We start from the raw sequence: 19,288 nt of genomic DNA, 5'->3' as shown, positions 1-19,288 counted from the left end.
CTGATCATCCACAGTCTCCAGACACTGCTGGTTTTGTTATACAGGACTGAGAAAGAAATACTGCCGATCCTCACCAAGAGAGGGGAGTTGGCAAGCACAGTGATAGCTGTAATGGTTGGGTTCTACCTTTAGCAGAGATTTCAACAACATCCCTTTTGGAGGAGAGGATAAGAGCAGCCTCAGCCCAAATCAAAGCCTACACCCTCAGAGTCATTCCTCAGCAGGACAGCATCCATTGGCTGCCTCAACTACAGATTTCTGGCACTCGAAATCAAGCAGAATGATCTGGTAAACTGAAACCCCTGAGATTCTTGTCCGGCTCTGCTCTGAGCTGGGTTATTTATATCCCTGGTCTCAAGTCCAGATTCCCAGATGCAGTGGAGACTGGACATGTGTGATAGTATCTAGGGCATAATTGCTGTACTCATACTCACTCTGAAAGCCATCTCCTGTCCCACTCTTAGCTACTGAATAGTGTAAACAGAAAAGATTATTTGAGGGGAAAAATTGATCAATTAGAATACTTGTCTGTGGTAAGTAGACTACATTTGAAGACTATGGAATAAAAGTATATCTTTATTTTGAAGAAAAAATGCATTGCAAACCAGTTTCATTAGATTATTGTTGTCATTTTTACTTCCACCAAGGTTGGAAGGAAAAGATAGGATCAGGATAATCTTCAGTTTCTCATGGCCACAGACCATAAAAAAATACTCTAAAATAATTTGTTTTCCGGGATGCCTGGGTCGCTCAGTGGTTGAGCATCTGCCTTTGGCTTACATCATCATTCTGGGGTCCTGGGATTGAGTCCCACATCAGGCTCCACACAGGGAACCTGTTTCTCCCTCTGCCTATGTCTCTGCCTCTCTCTGTGGGTCTCTCATGAGTAAATAGATAAAATCTATAAATAAAAATAAATTAAAAATAAAATAATTTGTTTTCCATGCTTGGCAGGAAAGAATATATTTTTTTAAGAACTGGATACCTGGGGGAGGGTACCTGGGGGGCTCAGTTGGTTGAGCATCTGACTCTTGGTTTCAGCTCATGTCATGATTTCTCAGGGTCCTGGGATCAAGCCCTGTGTCAGGCTCCCCAATTGGCAGAGAGTCCATTTGTCTCCTTTTCCCTCTGCCCTTCCTCCCTGCTCGCACATGTTCATTCTCTCTCAAATAAATCTTAAAAAAAAAAAAAAAACAACTAGATACCTGGTACATATAGGCCAGTAAGCTATTCTCTCATTAAAATCTACCATCCTCAGTTAATAACAAGTATTGATGATGATGTGGAGAATTGGAACCCTTACATATTGCTAGAAGGGATGTACAATGATGCAGTCTCTTTAGATAGCACTTCGGCAATTCCTTTAATTGTTACACGTAGGGCTACCATCTAACCAAGCTGTTCCATACCTACGGTGTGTAACAAGAGGAATGAAAACAGTGATACAGTGTTTGTTTTCAACCAAAACTTGTACACAATGTTCAAAATAGCATTGTTTATAATAGCCAATAGTGCAAATAGCCCACATGTCCATCAACTAATAAATGGATAAATAAAATTGTATATTCATACAATAGAATATTATTTGGCAACAAAAATGAATGCATGATACAGCATGGATGTATCTTGATATGTCTTATGAAAGAAGCCAATCACAAAAGACCCCATGTGTATGATACCGTTTATATGAGATGTCCAGAAGAGACAAATATATAGAGACAGAAAGTAGATAACTGGATATCAAGGGCTAGAAGATTAGGGGAGATGAAGAGTCACCACCACTGGGTACATGGTTTCTTTTTGGGGTGATGAAAAAGAGTTCTAAAATGTATTGTAATAATTGCATAACTGTGAATGTACTAAGAACCAGAGAGTGTACACTTTAATTGGGTAAATTATGTGAATTCTATCTCAGTGAAGCTGCTTTTTTAAAAACCCCAGCTTCAATATCTTGGCATCTTTGACTCTTTCCTGCTTGCTGCAGCAACAGCTCTTTACAGTGGTATTTTGGGGAAAGCGAATCTCTGGTGTCTTAAGTCCTCTACTGTAAGGATATCTTCTTAGAGTTCATTAGGAATTATTACTTAACTAAGCCTGGAATTGTAACCTAGTGGCTTCTCAGTAGGAATGCACCATCTGTGCTGTTTTTTAAAGGAGTCTATTCTAACAGAATGCTTTATATTTCAAAATACACATTGATTTAATGTGCATAGCACTGCAGTGTAGACTTAAAGGATGAGCTTTTAAATTTTTAAAGATACTTTATCAACAGTATACTTTAGATTATAGCCAGTGTATATTTTGTATTGTTTATAGAGCAGTTTCAATTCATTGGACATTAGTATGGAATGGTTTTAATTTTTTCCCATCACTGCCTTAGGCCTTGTTTTGTTGAATCTTGCTTTTCTGTTCCTTAATAATATTTAGCAAATCTCATAGCATCCAGGTCACTTTCAGTTATTGGATGGTGAATCTGGTCCATTTTTAAACTCCCCTCTCGGGGATCCCTGGATGGCTCAGCGATTTAGTGCCTGCATTTGGCCCAGGGCGTGATCCTGGAGTCCCGGGATTGAGTCCCACATCAGGCTCCCTGCATGGAGCCTGTTTCTCCTCCTGCCTGTGTCTCTACCTCTCTCTCTCTCTCTCTCTCTCTCTCTCACTGTCTCTCTCATGAATAAATAAATAGACTATTTAAAAAATAAAATCTTTAAAAAAAAAATTCCCCTCTCATACCTGATTTAAATCTAATTTCCTCCTTCATTCCCATCCAGGTGGATGGAACATGGTCTGGTTCTCAGATACTGCCTTCTCCTCCCTTTTCAAGGCCTAACCCCCAAGAAGTTCGAGGCTAGGTAATAAATGAGAACAGTGTCCCATGGTTATTATCTTCCCAGCTTCTTTGGCAAGCACCATCTTGCCATCCATGCCCTCTGAGTGACAGGTGTCAAATGCTGTTTCACATGGATAATTTAGAGAGCTCACTGCCCAGTGTGCCTTGATATAGAAGACCCAGCCCTGGCTCAGCCTCCTAATAACACCTTCTTTTGTGGTGTTCCATTAAATATTTAACAACTGGCTAGTGGGAGGAGTGGAGTGGTGGTATGTGGCATGTGTATATGCACATACATAAAGTTATTATACATTTTACTGATGTAAAGAATGTGTAGCACACAATTTACAGATATTAAAATATACAGTACTCTTTAATGTAAGTTTCCTATAGTCATTTTATTCTCCCAGAAGTGAGTCCGTGATTTTTACCAAAATCTGTAGCCATCCTGTGGTTGCGACTGACAAATGAGTATAGTTCTAACATAAAAAATAGATGATATTTTCATTTAAAAACTAAGACAAAAATGAAATGAAGGGGATCCCTGGGTGGCTCAGTGGTTTGGCGCCTGCCTTTGGCTCTGGGCGTGATCCTGGAGACCCGAGATAGAGTCCCACATCAGGCTCTCTGCATGGAGCCTGCTTCTGCCTCTGCCTGTGTCTCTGCCTCTCTCTCGCTGTCTCTCATGAATAAGTAAATGGAATCTTTATAAAAAAAGAAAGAAGAAGAAGAAGAAGACTGTTGGAATCTCACTTGTTAGTGTCATAAGCAACTTCTTTGCTGAATTAGGTTCAAATACTGGAAGAATATATCCTCCAGTTTTTATGCTATTCACAATGTAAAAACTCTAGACATGCTATACTTTTAAGTTTAATCTGCATTATTAGCATTTTATCCATGACTTTTCTTAACTCCAGACATTCAACAAAACAGTAAACCCAAGTCCTAAATTGTAGGGCAAGGGGCATTATAAACTTAGGTTAAAGGACAAATGATACACTGAGAGAAAATACTTCCTCCACATATAATGGATAAATACTGTAATTAGAGGTGCACTAAATTTATTTTGGCTGAATACTGAACAGCCAGTGTTAAAATCAATGAGCAGCCTAAGCGAGGCTGATAATTCCTATCATAAAATGATCTTCTTAGACACAACAGTGAATATGAAATTAGATGAGTTTTTTATAAATAATTTATTTAATTTTAACTTTAATTTTTAATAATGACTGTATTTAAATTCCTAAAAACTTAAAAATTGTTTGCAAGCTGGTTCCAGAATACCACTGCCCCTCTCACATAGCATTTTTCCTAAGAGCCTCTTAGTTACTGGGGTCCCCTTCTTTGGGGAGCTGCCATCTTGATAGGACACTGATAAGATAGGGACAATATAGACAGATCACTTCCTTGGTGCTCCCTCTCTCTAATCAGGTAGTCAAGGGGCAAATCAGAAGGTAAGCTGTTTAAGCAGCTCACACCTGGTTTAAATCTCTGGCCAGGGATGACACTCCAGTCTGCTTCTTGCAGACACCTCAGTCTTTACTAGGTGGGTCTCTTGTTACCCCTTTGCATGATCTTGAGAGAAGAAAAGTCATCCTCTTCTCCTTTTTGTGGTGCTAAGGAGGAGGGAAAGAAGAGAAGCCCCTCCACAACACACCACACTCCCAAGGTGGTAGCTCAGTTTTCCCAAAAACCTTCTTTCTTTTCTTTCCCATATTTTATGACAGATATCTGGGTCTATGAGAGCCAGCTCATCTTCTCTTAAAAAGTCCTATGGAAGGTATTGATGGTCTCTTTAGAATTTGGGATACTCAGTACTTCTTTTAGCTTCACTAGTTATTAATTCTGGAGTAACAGCATATCTTTCTAGAATTGTATGCAGTTCTATTTAGCATTCTCAAATTTAAGTCTAGTTTACTAATATCCACCGTTTGGTTTATATCATGGACATGATCATTTTTCTCCTAAATCACTTTGAGTCGCAGTCTCACACTCACAAACACATGCACGCATGTGCACACACAAGTGTGTGTGTGTCTGTGTCTGTGTGTCTGTGTGTGTCTTCTCAGGGTACTTAACAATCTTTCTGGTTTGGATTAGGCCTATAATTAGTAGTCCGGTTCCCCTGCATTCCAAAATACAAAAACCTTAACTATGTCCTACTCACTTGATTTTTAATTAGTAGACCCAGAGGAATTCAGATATTCCTAAATCTTGATAACATTCTTCAAAAGAAACATAAGATTCCTATACCCATGGGGTGGAATAGCTTTAAATGCTCCAAGTCTTAACCTCATCAAGATTAGGAGTCTTCAAATAGTGAAGGAAAAAAGTAGGAAAGGGTAACAATTTACCCTACCAGATATCAAAACATACTATAAAACTATAGTGAGAAAAGGAGGACGAACAATGAAGCAAAAGACAAATTAATCTATCGAAAGAACATCTGCACAGAATCAGATCCAGATATGTATAGGAATTTTGTGTATTATAAAGCTAGCATTGCTCATAAAAGTTACTATGTGTAAATATAAGGGAATATTTCTAAAACACTGGAGTGAATGAAGAAGGCCTTTTAAATAGACATAATGTCGGGATCCCTGGGTGGCGCAGCGGTTTGGCGCCTGCCTTTGGCCCGGGGCGTGATCCTGGAGACCCAGGATCGAGTCCCACATCAGGCTCCCTGCATGGAGCCTGCCTCTCCCTCTGCCTATGTCTCTGCCTCTCTCTCTCTCTGACTATCATAAATAAATAAAAATTTTAAAAATCTAAATAAATAAATAAATAGACATGATGTCAAACCAGAAAATGTTAAGGAAAGATTGACTTTTTAAAATTTTAAATTTATATAGGGCAAGGGGCATTATAAACTTAGGTTAAAGGACAAATGGTACACTGAGAGAAAATACTTTCTCCACATATAATGGATAAATACTGTTATTAGAGTTGCACTAAATTTATTTTGGCTGAATACTGAACAGCCAGTGTTAAAATCCATGAGCAGCCTAAGCAAGGCTGATAATTCCTATCATAAAATGATCTTCTTAGACACAACAGTGAATATGAAATTTTATTTTAAGAATTGAAGTAATATTATCATTTTACTACTGAAAATTCAGGATGTTTAAATTTAAAGTTTGTCATTATGGCATAATTTAATTTTTCACCACTGCCAGCTACTAGATGGCTCCTCTGTAATATTTGTCTCACTTGATGAAAAGCATGAATTAGGAGGGGAGGCTTATTTATGCCATTGTGGGTCACTGTTAATGGAGATTTTGCTATCAGATCAGTAAACTTTACTTTTCCTCTGATACAAAGATAAAGACTTACCTTCTAAACTCCCAGACTGGAAGATCTGGCTGGTAGTGGTGTTGCAGTGTCATTGAAGTGCTCCCATGAACTGAAACTGTGCAGTGCTTAAAGAAAACACTATGTAAATATTTAAGAAGCAAACATAAGGGTTTTTCCCTCACATTTTAATTTCTAATATTTTTACATTTGCTTGCTGCTTTCCACAATCACTGGATGTGCTACTTTCCCTGACAACAGCCATTGGCCGTTACCTTTCTCGTGTTAGTTTATGCAGCTGACAATATGAAGACCCATTTTGTTCCAGCAGCTTTTTCACCTATGGTAGCTGCTCTTCTGTCTCACTTTGAACATTTGTTTGAATACCTGAGAAAGCAGTTCCAAATTATTTCCTTGTATGTCACAGTGTTTATCTTTGGCCTTAATGCTTACCAATATTTTTAAAACTGGTATTCAGATAGTAGCATTAAGTACAAATGATGCAACGTATCAAGCTTATTAAGTATGATGGTAACTGGGACGCCTGGGTGGCTCAGTGTAGTTGTCTGCCTTCAGCTCAGGGCGTGATCCTGGGTCCTGGGATTGAGTCCTGCATCAGGCTCCCTGCAGGGAGCCTGTTTCTCCTCTGCCTATGTCTCTGCCTCCCTCTGTGTCTCTCATGAGTAAATAAAATATTTTTTAAAAAATTAAAATAAGATAAATAAATATGATGGTAACTTACATGATCTTTGATCTCCATGAGTTCGGTAAAGCTGGAAATGACATCGAAGGAGGCATCTGTCTGTTCAGTTTTCCAAACACTAAAGCAGATTTCGGCTGAATCCTGTGGCCAAAGGCAAACTTCAATTTATGTTTAATATTTATAATGTATAAAGTGCTCCTTCATATTAGTAGGAAAAACATGGACAAGAGACATGAACAAACAAATCACAGATTAATATAGTGAACAACTATGAGAAAATGTTAAATGTTAGTTAAGGCATCAAGCTAAATGCAGTTACAACAATGACAGATTCTTTTTGTTAAGCTAACAAAAAAAATTTTTAAAGATAGGTAATGCAGTGTTGCTGAGAATATTTAGAAACAGGTAAATTGTACATCCTTTGAGTGAAGGCAGTTCAGCAGTATTTACCAAAAGTTTAAAATGTGTGCTCTCTGTTACTTAGAGAAATCTACTCTCCAGAAGTACTTAACCATGTGCTCAACGATTTATAAAAGACTATAATACTAGTTGTAAGATCAAAAAATCAGATCAAATTGAAGTGTGCATCAAGAAAGGAATGACAAACTGCTGAATAACCACAAAGGAATGCCCTGTAATTATTAAAAATAATGAACTAGATCTATAGTTGTACTGCCTTGGAAATGCAACTGTAGTGTATTGTTACAGAGGAAAATGCAAGTTGCAGAATGGTTTTTATGTGATTACCATTTGATTTAAACATAAAGAAAAATATATGGAAGGATGAGTATCAAACGATTAACAGTGGTTACCTTGAGATGGAAGAGGTACTGGGATGGAGGGAATTAGAGGGAAAAAGGTAATGTTTTTTGTCATATGTACTTCTTTATTATTTGAGTTTATTATAATGAGCATCTATTACTTTTTCATTTTATAAAAAATTTTAAATAAATTTTAAATAAAACTAAATAAACTAAACAATCAATGAAAAGTTCCATGAAAGACACAAAAATGAGCTATTCTCATCATTACAAGGCAGACACACAGAAAGCTTCCAGGGACTTGGTGAGTAGCTAAAAGAATAGTGTTAATCTTAGGTGTAATGGAACCGCTGACAAAGTCATTTATAGCCTTGAAGAATCCAAAAATGACAAAGTGCAAAGCACAAATTTCAGTAATAAAATTTTTTTTTTTTAAAGTAGAAAAGTGAAAGAAAGCTGTCACAATCACCATCAGGTCCCTTTCTCTGACTTGCTGATAACTCAAATTTAGAGAGGAAACTTCTGTGATGAACCAACTTAAAATGCTAGAGCTACACAGGGACACATGCCGTGTGGAGTAGCTACTATTTATGGTTGCTGTTTTGTGTGTGTTCCTTCTTCTGTTCTTCTATCTGTACTTATATCCATGCAGTCAAGTGCCAGGCAGAAATCCTGCCACGAGGCAGGATTTTGTGTAGCACTCGTTCTCCAGTACCTAGAACAGAGTACAGACTTGGTAAATATTGGTCAAACGAATGAATGTGTAGGCTCCAGTCCAGTGGGAAATAGAGATAAGTAAACAGACAACTAAAAGGCAGTATTCTCAGTGTGGTGATAGAGGTAGGAACAGACAAAACAGAAATGGGACACTTACGACTGCTAGGAAGCTCCTAGAAGACATCCCCAAGGATGCTGTGCTTGAGCTAAATATTGAGAAATGAGTAGAAGCCTTCAAGCAAAGGAAGCAGCAGAAGCAAAAGTGCAGACCTATGAAAGAGCAGGGTTTTAAGAGGAAACTGCAAGTTGTTTTTTCTGACTGAGGTCTAGATCAAAGATCTTGGGAGCCATACTTAGGACTTTTGGATTTTTATCTGAGGAGAATGCCTTCACAAAGATGATCAGATTTATATTTGTAAAAGATACATAAGAACACTTAGTTGCAGGTCTTTATTTTGAAAATAATAGCAATTTTGTATCCACATTACACTGAATTAATGCATTTAATTCTTAACAACATTTTAACGAGTTGTTACTGACTCCATTTTGTAGTTACATAAACTGAGGAGGCACAGAGAAGTTAAGTAATTTGCCCAAGGTGACTCAGTTACTGGTGGAACTGAGCTACATACCCATGCAGTCTGTATCCAGAGCCCATGTGCTTTTCCACTATTCTGTACTATTTTTGTTTGTGATTTTTTAAGACTATATAGATTTTCTTAAGAAAATGGAATCCAATATTTTTACATGTAATTTTTCCCATATCACCTACCAACTAAGAATATTCTTTGATCTTGCAAATAGAATCACTCAGCAGTTCAGTAGTCTGCCTGTCTTTTCCACCCTCTTCTTGCCATACAGTTGCTGCTTATCCCCTTTAATCTTGATTCCTGTCCCCCACCTTTTCTATATAAGCTTTAACCCATTTGGCTTCCAGGGTACCCAATGTAGCCCCAGCCAAGAGAGAGGCAAGCCTGGAGATGAAGTTGCAGGACTTGTCTAAGCCATTCTCTTCTCGAGTCAAAGGTACACAGACCACAGATTTAAAAAAAAAAAAAAAAAAAAGGGAGGGGGTGGAGCAGAGTACTCAGTATGATCACCTTATGCTCACTTGCAAATAATTATGATGGCTATTCAGTCAAGAAGCATTTAGTAAACAGCTTCTCTTTGTACCTGGAACTGTGTAGGGAGGCAGAGATGAAACTAGGAAGTAGAGAGGAGGGAAGAGGAAGGTGTGCTGCTACCCTATTGTCAATTGTCTTTCAGTCTTGTACTTTCATTCAAGCTAGTATTTCTTAGCTAGTATTGTGTCAACAAAAATGAAGGCATTTTTATTAAGCAGATGAGGTGATGTGGTTTAGAGGTCTAGTTAATGAAGAGCATTATATACTCTCACATCCATGCTGTAAATCCTGTTCCTCAGCCTCAGAGAACCTCTAATACATGCAGCATTGGTATTTGAAAGAATTAAGTGATTAAAATTATCCAACCTTGTGCTGCAAAGCATAAACATAAATGTTCCTCTTCCAAAAATTCAAATAATTGCTTTGAAGAAGGCAAAAACTGTAGAATACTTAAATTTTAATTTATCCACTGATAAATTTTGTGGGTTTTCTTTAGTAAAGAGGAAGAAGACTGATACAGGATAATATCAAAGATCAATGAAGATTTGGGAAATTAGTAACGATGTAGAAACTCAAAATGATGGGAATTTTTTCCCTTCTTTTTTAGAAAGAAAATATTAGAGAAATAAGGTCAAGTAATTTATGTTTGGAGACTGTTATTACATCCCTGGCATATCTCTATCCATGAAATATGAAACCTGTGTAAGGAGATTCATCTTTACTTAGGTTCGTAATTATACACTACAAAGAGTGTTTTATTCCATTAAATTCACTGTGATAGTCATTTTGCTACATATATATGTTGCATAGTTTTGTTTTTGTTTTTTTTAATGGTTTTTATCTTTACTTTTTTTTTAAAGATTTATTTATTTGAGAGAGCACAAACAGGGGGAGGGGCAGAGGAAGAGAGAGTATCCTCAAGCAGACTCCCTACTGAGCATGGAGGCCAGTGCAGAGCTTAATCCCAGGACCCCAAGATCATGACCTGAGCCTAAATCAAGAGCCAGCTGCTCAACCAAGCTGCTAGGCACCCCTATATTATATAGTTTTGATTCATTAACCTACAATCTTAACTTTCTTCTATTCAGCAAAACATTTTAGCATTGAGAATTGGTTAATAACACGTGATTTTTTAATTCCTTCATTTTATATTTTTATGTTATTCATTTATACTTTAAACGAATTTCAGATCTGCATAAATTTGTGAAAGTGTATGCACAGTACTGTTCCTCACAGCGTTTTTTATAAAGCCAAAAATTGGTAAGAATCCAAAGGTCTCTAAACAAGAATTTGGTTATTCAGGTGAATATTTAAAATGATGAAGTAGATTTGTAATTATTGATATAAAAAGTTTTTACAACATTACAAAAGCAGACTATAAATTCATCTTTTTTAAATTGTGTGTTTAGAGAAGTAGCCCAGGAAGATATTAAGGCAAAATGTTAACAGTACTTCTGAGTAAATTTACAGATGGTCTTCACCTACAGTTTTCAGTCTTATGTATTGTTTGAAGTGGTTTTTATTAATTATTGCTTTTATAGTTAGCATGTATAGTTTTACAAGTGGAAAAATAATATTTTTATAGTCAAACTTGGAAAGGTAAAAGGAACTCCGAAAGAAATCTAATGTTAATTGTTTAAGCATAGAAAAAAACTTTACATAATGCATGTCAATTCTCTCAGTGCTCTAACTTGCTTTAAGATTTCCCCCCTTCTTCTCCTACTGAAATAGTATTAACACCTGATTGTAACACCTTTTCCCACACACAGCTTCCTGTTCCCTATCCTTCATCTGTTCCCTTCTTCCTCCTTTGAGCTGAAATGACAGACCTATCTTATTCCCCATAATGCCCACACTGTGAGAATACAATTTGAGGCAGAACATGAATGTCACTGGTCATTCAGACAGTAAGCCTGTCCTTTACCTCAATCAGTGCGTCAGCTCAGAGCATGATTCTAGTCCAGGGATCGAGTCTTTCATTGGGCTCCCTTCGAGGAGCCTGCTTCTCCCTCTGCCTGTGTCTCTCATGAATAAATAAATAAAATCTTTAAAAAAAAAAAAAAAAAAAGGAATGCACAGATGGATCTTCAGTGCATTTCACTAATAGAGATCATGTTCAATTAAACATTTGTCTTGAATGATGTAGACTTCAGCTCTTGAAGATACCTTGATGACTGAAGCTTTTGCATTCTAGACTGCCAGAAATTGGAATAAGATGATTTTTTTTTCAAGAGTGGAGAACTGTGACTCAGACCTCTCTTGGCACTTTAGACTCTAAAGCCATTACTTAATCTGAACTGAAAGACCACAGTTCTTAAAAATATCTTAACCAGTTTTCAGGCATTTGGTATTATTAGTTTAAATCTTTTTGAACCTGGTTGGTTTTTTTTGGTGTTTTTTTTTTTTTTTTTTTTATTCACAAGAGACAGAGAGGCAGAGGGAGAAGCAGGCTCCATGCAGGGAGCCTGATGTGGGACTCGAACCTGGGAATCCAGGATCACACCCTGAGCCAAAGGCAGGCACTCAACTGCTGAGCCACTCAGGCATCCCTGAACCTGGTTGGTTTAAGTGATAGTTTTAGTTTCAACATTTGGGCAAAGTGAAGGAGAAAAATCACAAAGTAGCCAGAGAGGCAGAAGTTCTCAACAAACCTCCTCCCCGCCCCCCCCCCCACACTGGGTAATCTATTTAAATTGTTTGTGATATAAGTGAATGTAAGAAACTAGCCTCTCCCTAGAATAAATACAATCAAGCCTAGCACAAGTCCAAGAAAACATAAGCAAGGTTTCTTAAAATGTAAGCAATGTCTTGTGGAGAGAAGGCTTGGAAATGCTTTGTCAGCAGCAGTCTCTGCAGATCATTAAAAGATGGTATTTCTGTTGCACCTCTAATATTGAGAATGTATGACCATGAGTATCTTATTAAGCCAGAATCTTCCCAAGTTATAGGTTGCGTTAGACCATAGGCACACTTCCTTACTCTTTTCATCTTTAACATACTGTTTGCTAATTTTGCTCCTTTCCCTTTTGGTTCCTCCTTATCCATCTGCTCTAATACACTCAAATTCTCAACACCAAAAACAGAGGAAATAAAAATCAGGGAAGGAGTGAAACTAGGGAATGGAGAGAAAGGGGTACATTCTGGGACCCCCAGAAACCTAAATTACTTTATTTTTAATTGCTCTGATTTTTTTTTTTTTTCCCCAATCCTCTCTGGGTAGAGAGCAATCTCCCAAGCAGTGTGTAGTTAAGTGTGTGGGCTCCAGGCTCAGAGCCTCGTGCCGCCACTTACTCTGTCTTGGGCAAGTGGCTTACTACCCTCCTAGTGTTTCAGTTCCTGAAGTGTCAGTTCCTCAGACCTTTATGGGGTTAGTATGTTAAAGTTTAGGACATATTAGCTATTATTTAATATCTACCAGTATTTTAATAATAAAGAGCTATATGGATTTTGCTATTTCCACCTTTGGAGGAAGAAGTAGACCATCTTCCCCTGTGTCAATAGGTCTCACTAAGGCTGCTGCTTGCTCATGTTCAGCTGAGGATCCTGAATTCTCCCCCAGTGGAAGCACTGAAGGGTGTGAGTGCCACCACTGCCACCCCCTAGGGTCTAAGCCCCAGGGTGAAGGAATTGGCCAGGCCAACAGAACCACTTCTCAAAGAGTTCTCCATGAAACAGCTACCTAAAAACATGGGGAGGAGAGTGAGAAGTGTGCAGTGGGGGCAGAGGGAGAGAATAAGACCTGTCAAGAGGCATGACAAGAGCCATCAGTAAAAGCACAGGTAGATGACTCTGGGCAGCTGGTGTGAAATGCGATCTGTCACTGTCAGGTCATTTACGGGTCTTTGCTAAAGTGACATTGTTCCAAGTTAGAGCAGCCACTTCCCACCATCTCCTCATCTATTCCTTGAATGAAGGCTAGCTTTCCAGACACTCCTTTTCCCCAGCTTCGAAAGAAGAAATGCTCCTGGTATTTACTGATTCCTGACTCTGTTTCCCTTCCAGCTGACCCTCTGGTGGGCAGCATTGCCACACAGTACATGACCAACAGAGCAGAGCACGACCGGATGGCCAGACAGTGGACCAAGCGGTATGCCACATAGGGGCCTGCTGCTTGCTGCCCCCGCCGGACCTGTGCAAGCACATTCACCAAGTGCATCAATAGCCCTACCCACCCCTCCAGACCTCGGTTCTTATTTTCTTATTTTTATTAAATTTTGAACCTTTTTCTGATGGTATGTCATCCATCCCCCCACTCCCTTCCTTCTCCCTCCCTCTTCTTCCTCCTTTTCCTTGCCTCTTCCCTCCACCACCACCCCTTCTCAATTTATTCCCTTTCCTGATTTCTATTAACTTGAAAGATTTGGGTTGGTTTTTTTTTTTTTCCCACCTCAACATGGATGGGAACTTTTGTTTTCAGTGCAAACGATGTTGGATCTGTAATAGTAAGAGCTTTCTTACAAAGCTTTGTATTACTGTGTGGTTTTGTTTTTTGTTGTTTGTTTTATTTTGATTTTTTTTCCTTTTATGTGATCTTTGGGAAAACACGAATTCAGAATTATATCTCATTTCTACTTAAATGTAGTGCTTAGGGTTAATTTTTTGTACTGAAGTCTTTATTGGTGGGTGCATGCTACTGGGAACAAGTTTTTTGTACAAAAGCTTCAATCAGAATCACTGTGCATTACTGAGACTCTGTTTATCACTAGCCTTCTGTCCCCCACACAGAAGACTGTTGGATTGAACAAAATAATATGTATTTTGATTTACTTAAAGTGCTTGTAAATTTCTTAGGGACCTGCCACTTTTGACTGTGGATCAGTTGATGTACACTTGTATTATTAAAGCACTCAATAAATCACTGTGGCTGATAAATGCACTTCTGGTAACCCAGCGTTTGCTGTGTGTCCTGGTGACCAGCAAGGCTTGTCTAATTCAATTACAGATTCAAGTGTATTTTTCATCTTAGACCTCTAATACTTCTTTGTAGCTGAGTTGCTTAGCATGTGGAATTTCTCCAGCTGTCAATAACCTGATGACTTTACAGTTGTTTCAGACCACTATCACTGTACAAATTAGCTGGACATGACTTTCTCATAGACATCTTTTCTGTTACAGCCTTCTTTACTCAACAATTAAAATATGGGACTCCAAAAATAGCTTCTAGTGAAAGTCAAGTCTGAGCTGATCATTGGGTTAGACCACTTCTGAATTTCTCTCCTTTTTTACTTTTAAGATTGTTATAGTGATCACCCTCGAGTTTTGGTTTTGGGTTTTTTTCCATAATTTTGGTGAAAGAAGTAGACTCAGCTGCATCATTCATGGCCAACACATTCACTGACAAGGGTACGCATATTTGGCTTTACCCGTCAGCCTATTTTAGGTATGTTTTGTTTTTCTCTCCATAATTTTAGTAGAAGAAATAAACTCAACTGTATCACCCCCCTGGTCAATACATTAAGTGACAAAGGTATGTCTGTCTGGCTTTGACCTTAAGACTATTTTAGGTATGTAGCTATACGAGGCAGAAGAAACTTGTATGTGGCGCAGTTTGAAAAACTGTACTGACATGCTGATCGAAATTCAGGGTTCTTTGTGTTACAAGGTATATTAGAAACTTCTGCTTTCACTAATAATAGTTATAAGCTCACTATACCACTTGGTCTCATTTAAGGAAAATCTTTACTGCTCAATAGTGAGACTTACAAATGCAAGTCATTCACCTCTAAATAGTTCTTATTCAAATTTAAAATCTTTATTGGAAACATTTTAAATATCTGATTCAAAAGATGAAGGTTTTTGTGGTTAAAGAGAAGTCATAAAGAAAATATTATTCAAATATTGAAAAGGCAGTTTTTAAACCAGAGTACCTAGGGGTATTTTTTCTCTTTTTAATAATGATTTTAATGTTCATTTTATTTGAAAACATTTTCCAGTTGTATCAGAACACTATATGATCTCTTGCAACTACTCAACTCTGTGGTTGAAATAAAGGGACTACAGACCATACATCGAATGAGCATAGATAGCTGTGTTCCAAAAAAACTTTATCAAGACAACCAATTGCCAGATTTGGCCTGTGAGTTGTAGTTTGCCAGTCCCTGATATAAAGACTAGGAGGATAAAGTCAGATACCTATGTGTTTAACATCTCTTTCTTTTAAAATAAAATTAATTGGGCAGCCCCGTGGCTCAGTGGTTTAGCGCCACCTTCAGCCCAGGGCGTGACCCTGGAGACCCGGGATCCGGTCCCACATCGGGCTCCCTGCAGGGAGCCTGCTTCTTACTCTGCCTGTGTCTCTGCCTCTCTTTCTCTCTGTGTCTCTCATGAATGAATGAATAAATAAATAAAATCTTTTTTAAAAATAAATAAATAAAATAAAATTATTTAGATTTAAAAATTCAATCCTAAAGTCACTGAGCCATATTAATATGCAGTCTTACTAAACCTTTTTTTTGCTTTTGACCAACTAAACCGGTCTTATGATATTAATACTGACTTTCATTGACAGTGTTTAAATTTAGTTTGCTTTTCTTTTAAATGTCAACTCCAATTGGACACATTTTAAGTGATATATCCAATATATTGCTTCTACATCTCATAACCAGGTATACTTCAGATGATTAAAAAATGTGTGTTATTTGGAAGCTAGAGATCATAACAGTTCTAGTAGAAAATCCTGTCACAAGTCAGTGTTTGCTTTCCCATGGGCCATCTTTAGATTTTATGTCAATTTGATAGAAAGTCTTTAAAATTTCTTTGCCTGTGTCTATGAACTTTAAATACTTAATGACAAACAAATGTACCCTCCCCTCAAAATGTGAAACCTAGAGAAACTCTGGAGAGAGCAACAAATCCTTAGTCAAGCCTGTTAAGACTAGATCCCAGATAACATGGTAATTTTACTTGAAATCTATAACAGCAGGCAATACAACTCCAGTAAGTTTTCAAAAATGTTTTTAAAGTAAGATTTGGGAGTAGTTTAACACTCAGAAAGCTTAAGTCATTTCACTAATGATCATGGGGATAGCATTTCTAAAATTCAGGGGTGATTTTGTACCTTAATACTTGACTTTATATGCCAGTTATTGCTAGTTATAGTATTTTATAGATTTGTTAAACAAAATGTTGGCAGATCCTTCACAGAGGCAGGATCCTGGTCATTGAGAAAGTAGTTTGAAATGATACTTATTGATCTTTAATAATTCAGAAGGTCGTGGCCTTAATTTGCCATAAAACTACAAATAAATAGAACATTCTTTATCTCTTCTACAGGAATCCATTGAAGATTTCAAGTGTAGAAGTAGTCTTTCTTCTTATTCCAAGATTAGAGTCAACCTAGAAGTTCATCCTACAAGACTGGTTTGGGAATTAGGAAGAAAGGAAATATTTATTCAGAATATACTGTGTACCAGGCCATAAGTTACATAATAAAACCTCAGCATAGCCCTTCAGGGTGTAGGTCTGAATATCTGTATCCTTCTCCTCACCGCCCCCCCCCCCATAATTTATATGTTGAAATCTTAATCCCAAAGTAATGGTGTTAGGAGGTGGAGGCCTTTGGGAGGTGATTAGGTTATAAAAGGAGAGCTTTCTTGGTTGGGATTAGTACTCCAATAGACCCCAGAGGGCTCCCTGGCTCCTTGAGAAGTCAGCAGTCTGCAACCAGGGAAAGGGCCTTCATTGGAACCCAACCCTGCTGGCATCCTGATCTTGGACTTCCAGCTTTAAAACCATGAGAAATAAATTTCTTTTTTTTTTTTAAGATTTTATTTATTTATTCATGAGAGACACAGAGAGAGGCAGAGACACAGGCCGAGAGAGAAGCAGACTCCCTGCAGGGAGCCCAATGTGGGACTTGATCCTAGGACTCCGGGATCACACCCTGATCCAAGGGCAGACACTCAACCGCTGAGCCACCCAGGCATCCCGAGAAGTAAATTTCTATTGTTTATAAGCCACCTAGTCTGTGGTATTTTGTTATAGCATCCTGAACAGACATCATTTATGCACAATGATCAAGGTACCAAAGTGAGATTTCTACTCAAGCATTTGACACCGGAGCCTTGCTATTCAAAACCACGTGTACTTTTCTTTAACTATGAGATCATACTGTAGAATTGAATTGTCATAATTCAGTCTTAGAGTCAAAGTGCCATACAGTTTCTAGGTAGTGGGAGTTTTGCCATTTTCAATAATTGGAAAAAAATGTTAAAGGAACTGTGGATCTAATATTACATTGGAGACCAAATAGCGCTTCTAATCTTAGAGGTGCCACATTAAGGTTTGACCAGCTATGGAAAACATGTCACTTGGAAGACCCCTGAACTTCTCTACATCTCAGGACTACAGTAAAAGGGGCCATTAATTATTGCCAGGCATGGCGATTTTTATATGCCTCTGTAATAAGTTGTGTTTTAAAAAGAGGTATGTCCATAGGTGACACTGAAAACAGTTGTACAAAAAGCCCTACCAGAGGATCCTGACTTACCTATGCATTTTATTTCAGGGTGGCTTCATAACATTGTCAAGATGTCCCATCTATATGGGGCTTTCTGGTATGTGGAGGAGAACCTCTCGTGCCATAGGGGCACACCCTGTGTCCTAAATGAGTCCTGCAGTTGTCCTCAGAGGAAATTGAGCAAAATATGGAATAACTCTATTCTGAATCATAGCACTTAAAACTACCTCAGATCTGGAATCTCTTGGAGTGGACATTTTCAGGGGCTCTGGGCAGCTTGGCCTCTGAGGTCTTGCCTTCATAGTACACACATACACCTCTGGGGAGCTGACTGGTTCCTTGAGCCTGGAACATGCCCTCTTCAGTAGGCACTTTTCACTCTCACATTCCACCATGTGCACTGGTAAAACGAGTTAGGGTGAGCAACTTATCCCAGTTTGGCCAGGACTTAGCCTGTTTTAAAACAGAAAGTCCCATGTCTCAGAAACCCCCCTCAGTCTGAGACAAACCAGGGCTGTTTGTCATTCCAGCTTTTGTGCTAATACTAAATTTTAGCATCAGTTCTCAGGCATTACACGGGGCCAGTTTGGGGGAGGAGTGTTTTCCCTAATGTACAGTTATCCTCTTAGATGCACACTCTACAGTCTGAAGAATCCTCACCACTCTCTATGGCTCTCACACCCTGCCATCTTCACTCATTCTCCGGTTCAGAAGCATATGAGTGATTTAAACCAACTGCAGTCTTCTTTACATCTTCAAACGTGACTCAAGATATGTATGCCTTTCTCTGAAGTAGTCTTATGCATAATACACTTTTTGAGAGGATCTTTTTTAAGGGAAATTCCTGAATTTTAAAATTTCTTAATGTATCAGAGCCACACAGGAAAATGGAGGAGATCATGTAATCATGTCTCTCTTACGTGTTTATAAATCCACATCATCCAAGTGGGAGCCAATCCCAGCTGCTCCAGATCTCCTGGTGTCAGGGCGTTCAGTTCTGGTTACAGAAAAAACCTTACCCAATCACCTTGGCATCTTTTGGAGCTGACGTGATTCCTAACTCCACCTTCACAACATCCTCTACTCTCACACAGCATTGGGCTCTCATCCATCTTTTTAAAAATTGGATGGGAGGTCAGAGTTCAGGATGACAATCACGTCCTGATTTGTAGGAAATTTAGACCTCCTGAGAAATTCTGTCAGGCTATGCAACAGAAAAGTAACAGATGCTTTACAGTTGGTGCCACTGAGCGCACTGAGAAACACCCAGCCAGATTCTTCTACTTAATCTGTAGTGCAAGAACAGTACAGAGGGGCAGAGAGAGGTCACGCTCCTCTGGTACAGCCTGCCTCTGCTGAGCTTGTCGAGAAGTAAGAAGATAACATTCTTCATTGTTCAGTCTC

General features: G+C 38.4%; 1 protein-coding gene across 6 annotated transcripts in view; it reads left to right on the top strand.

Annotated features, from left to right (window-relative positions):
* Window positions 1-14,302, top strand: part of LOC112668619 (ubiquitin-conjugating enzyme E2 E2) — a 404,581-nt gene extending 390,279 nt beyond the window's left edge. For 5 of the 6 annotated variants that reach the window (XM_049099626.1, XM_035705040.2, XM_025460981.3 and 2 more), the window contains one exon: window positions 13,429-14,302. In XM_049099626.1, coding sequence (XP_048955583.1) covers window positions 13,429-13,526 — 98 coding nt within the window. In that variant the 3' untranslated portion in view covers window positions 13,527-14,302. Of the gene's footprint in view, window positions 1-10,033; window positions 10,153-13,428 lie in introns of all 6 variants that reach the window. The other variant, XR_003141745.3, reaches the window with a different exon arrangement.
* Window positions 14,303-19,288: the final 4,986 nt, after the last annotated feature.

This window comes from Canis lupus, chromosome 23, assembly GCF_003254725.2.
Source record: "Canis lupus dingo isolate Sandy chromosome 23, ASM325472v2, whole genome shotgun sequence".
In the NCBI taxonomy this organism is placed as follows: domain Eukaryota; kingdom Metazoa; phylum Chordata; class Mammalia; order Carnivora; family Canidae; genus Canis; species Canis lupus.
Note: the sequence above shows the minus strand (reverse complement) of the source record. Positions and strands in the feature narration are given on the sequence as shown.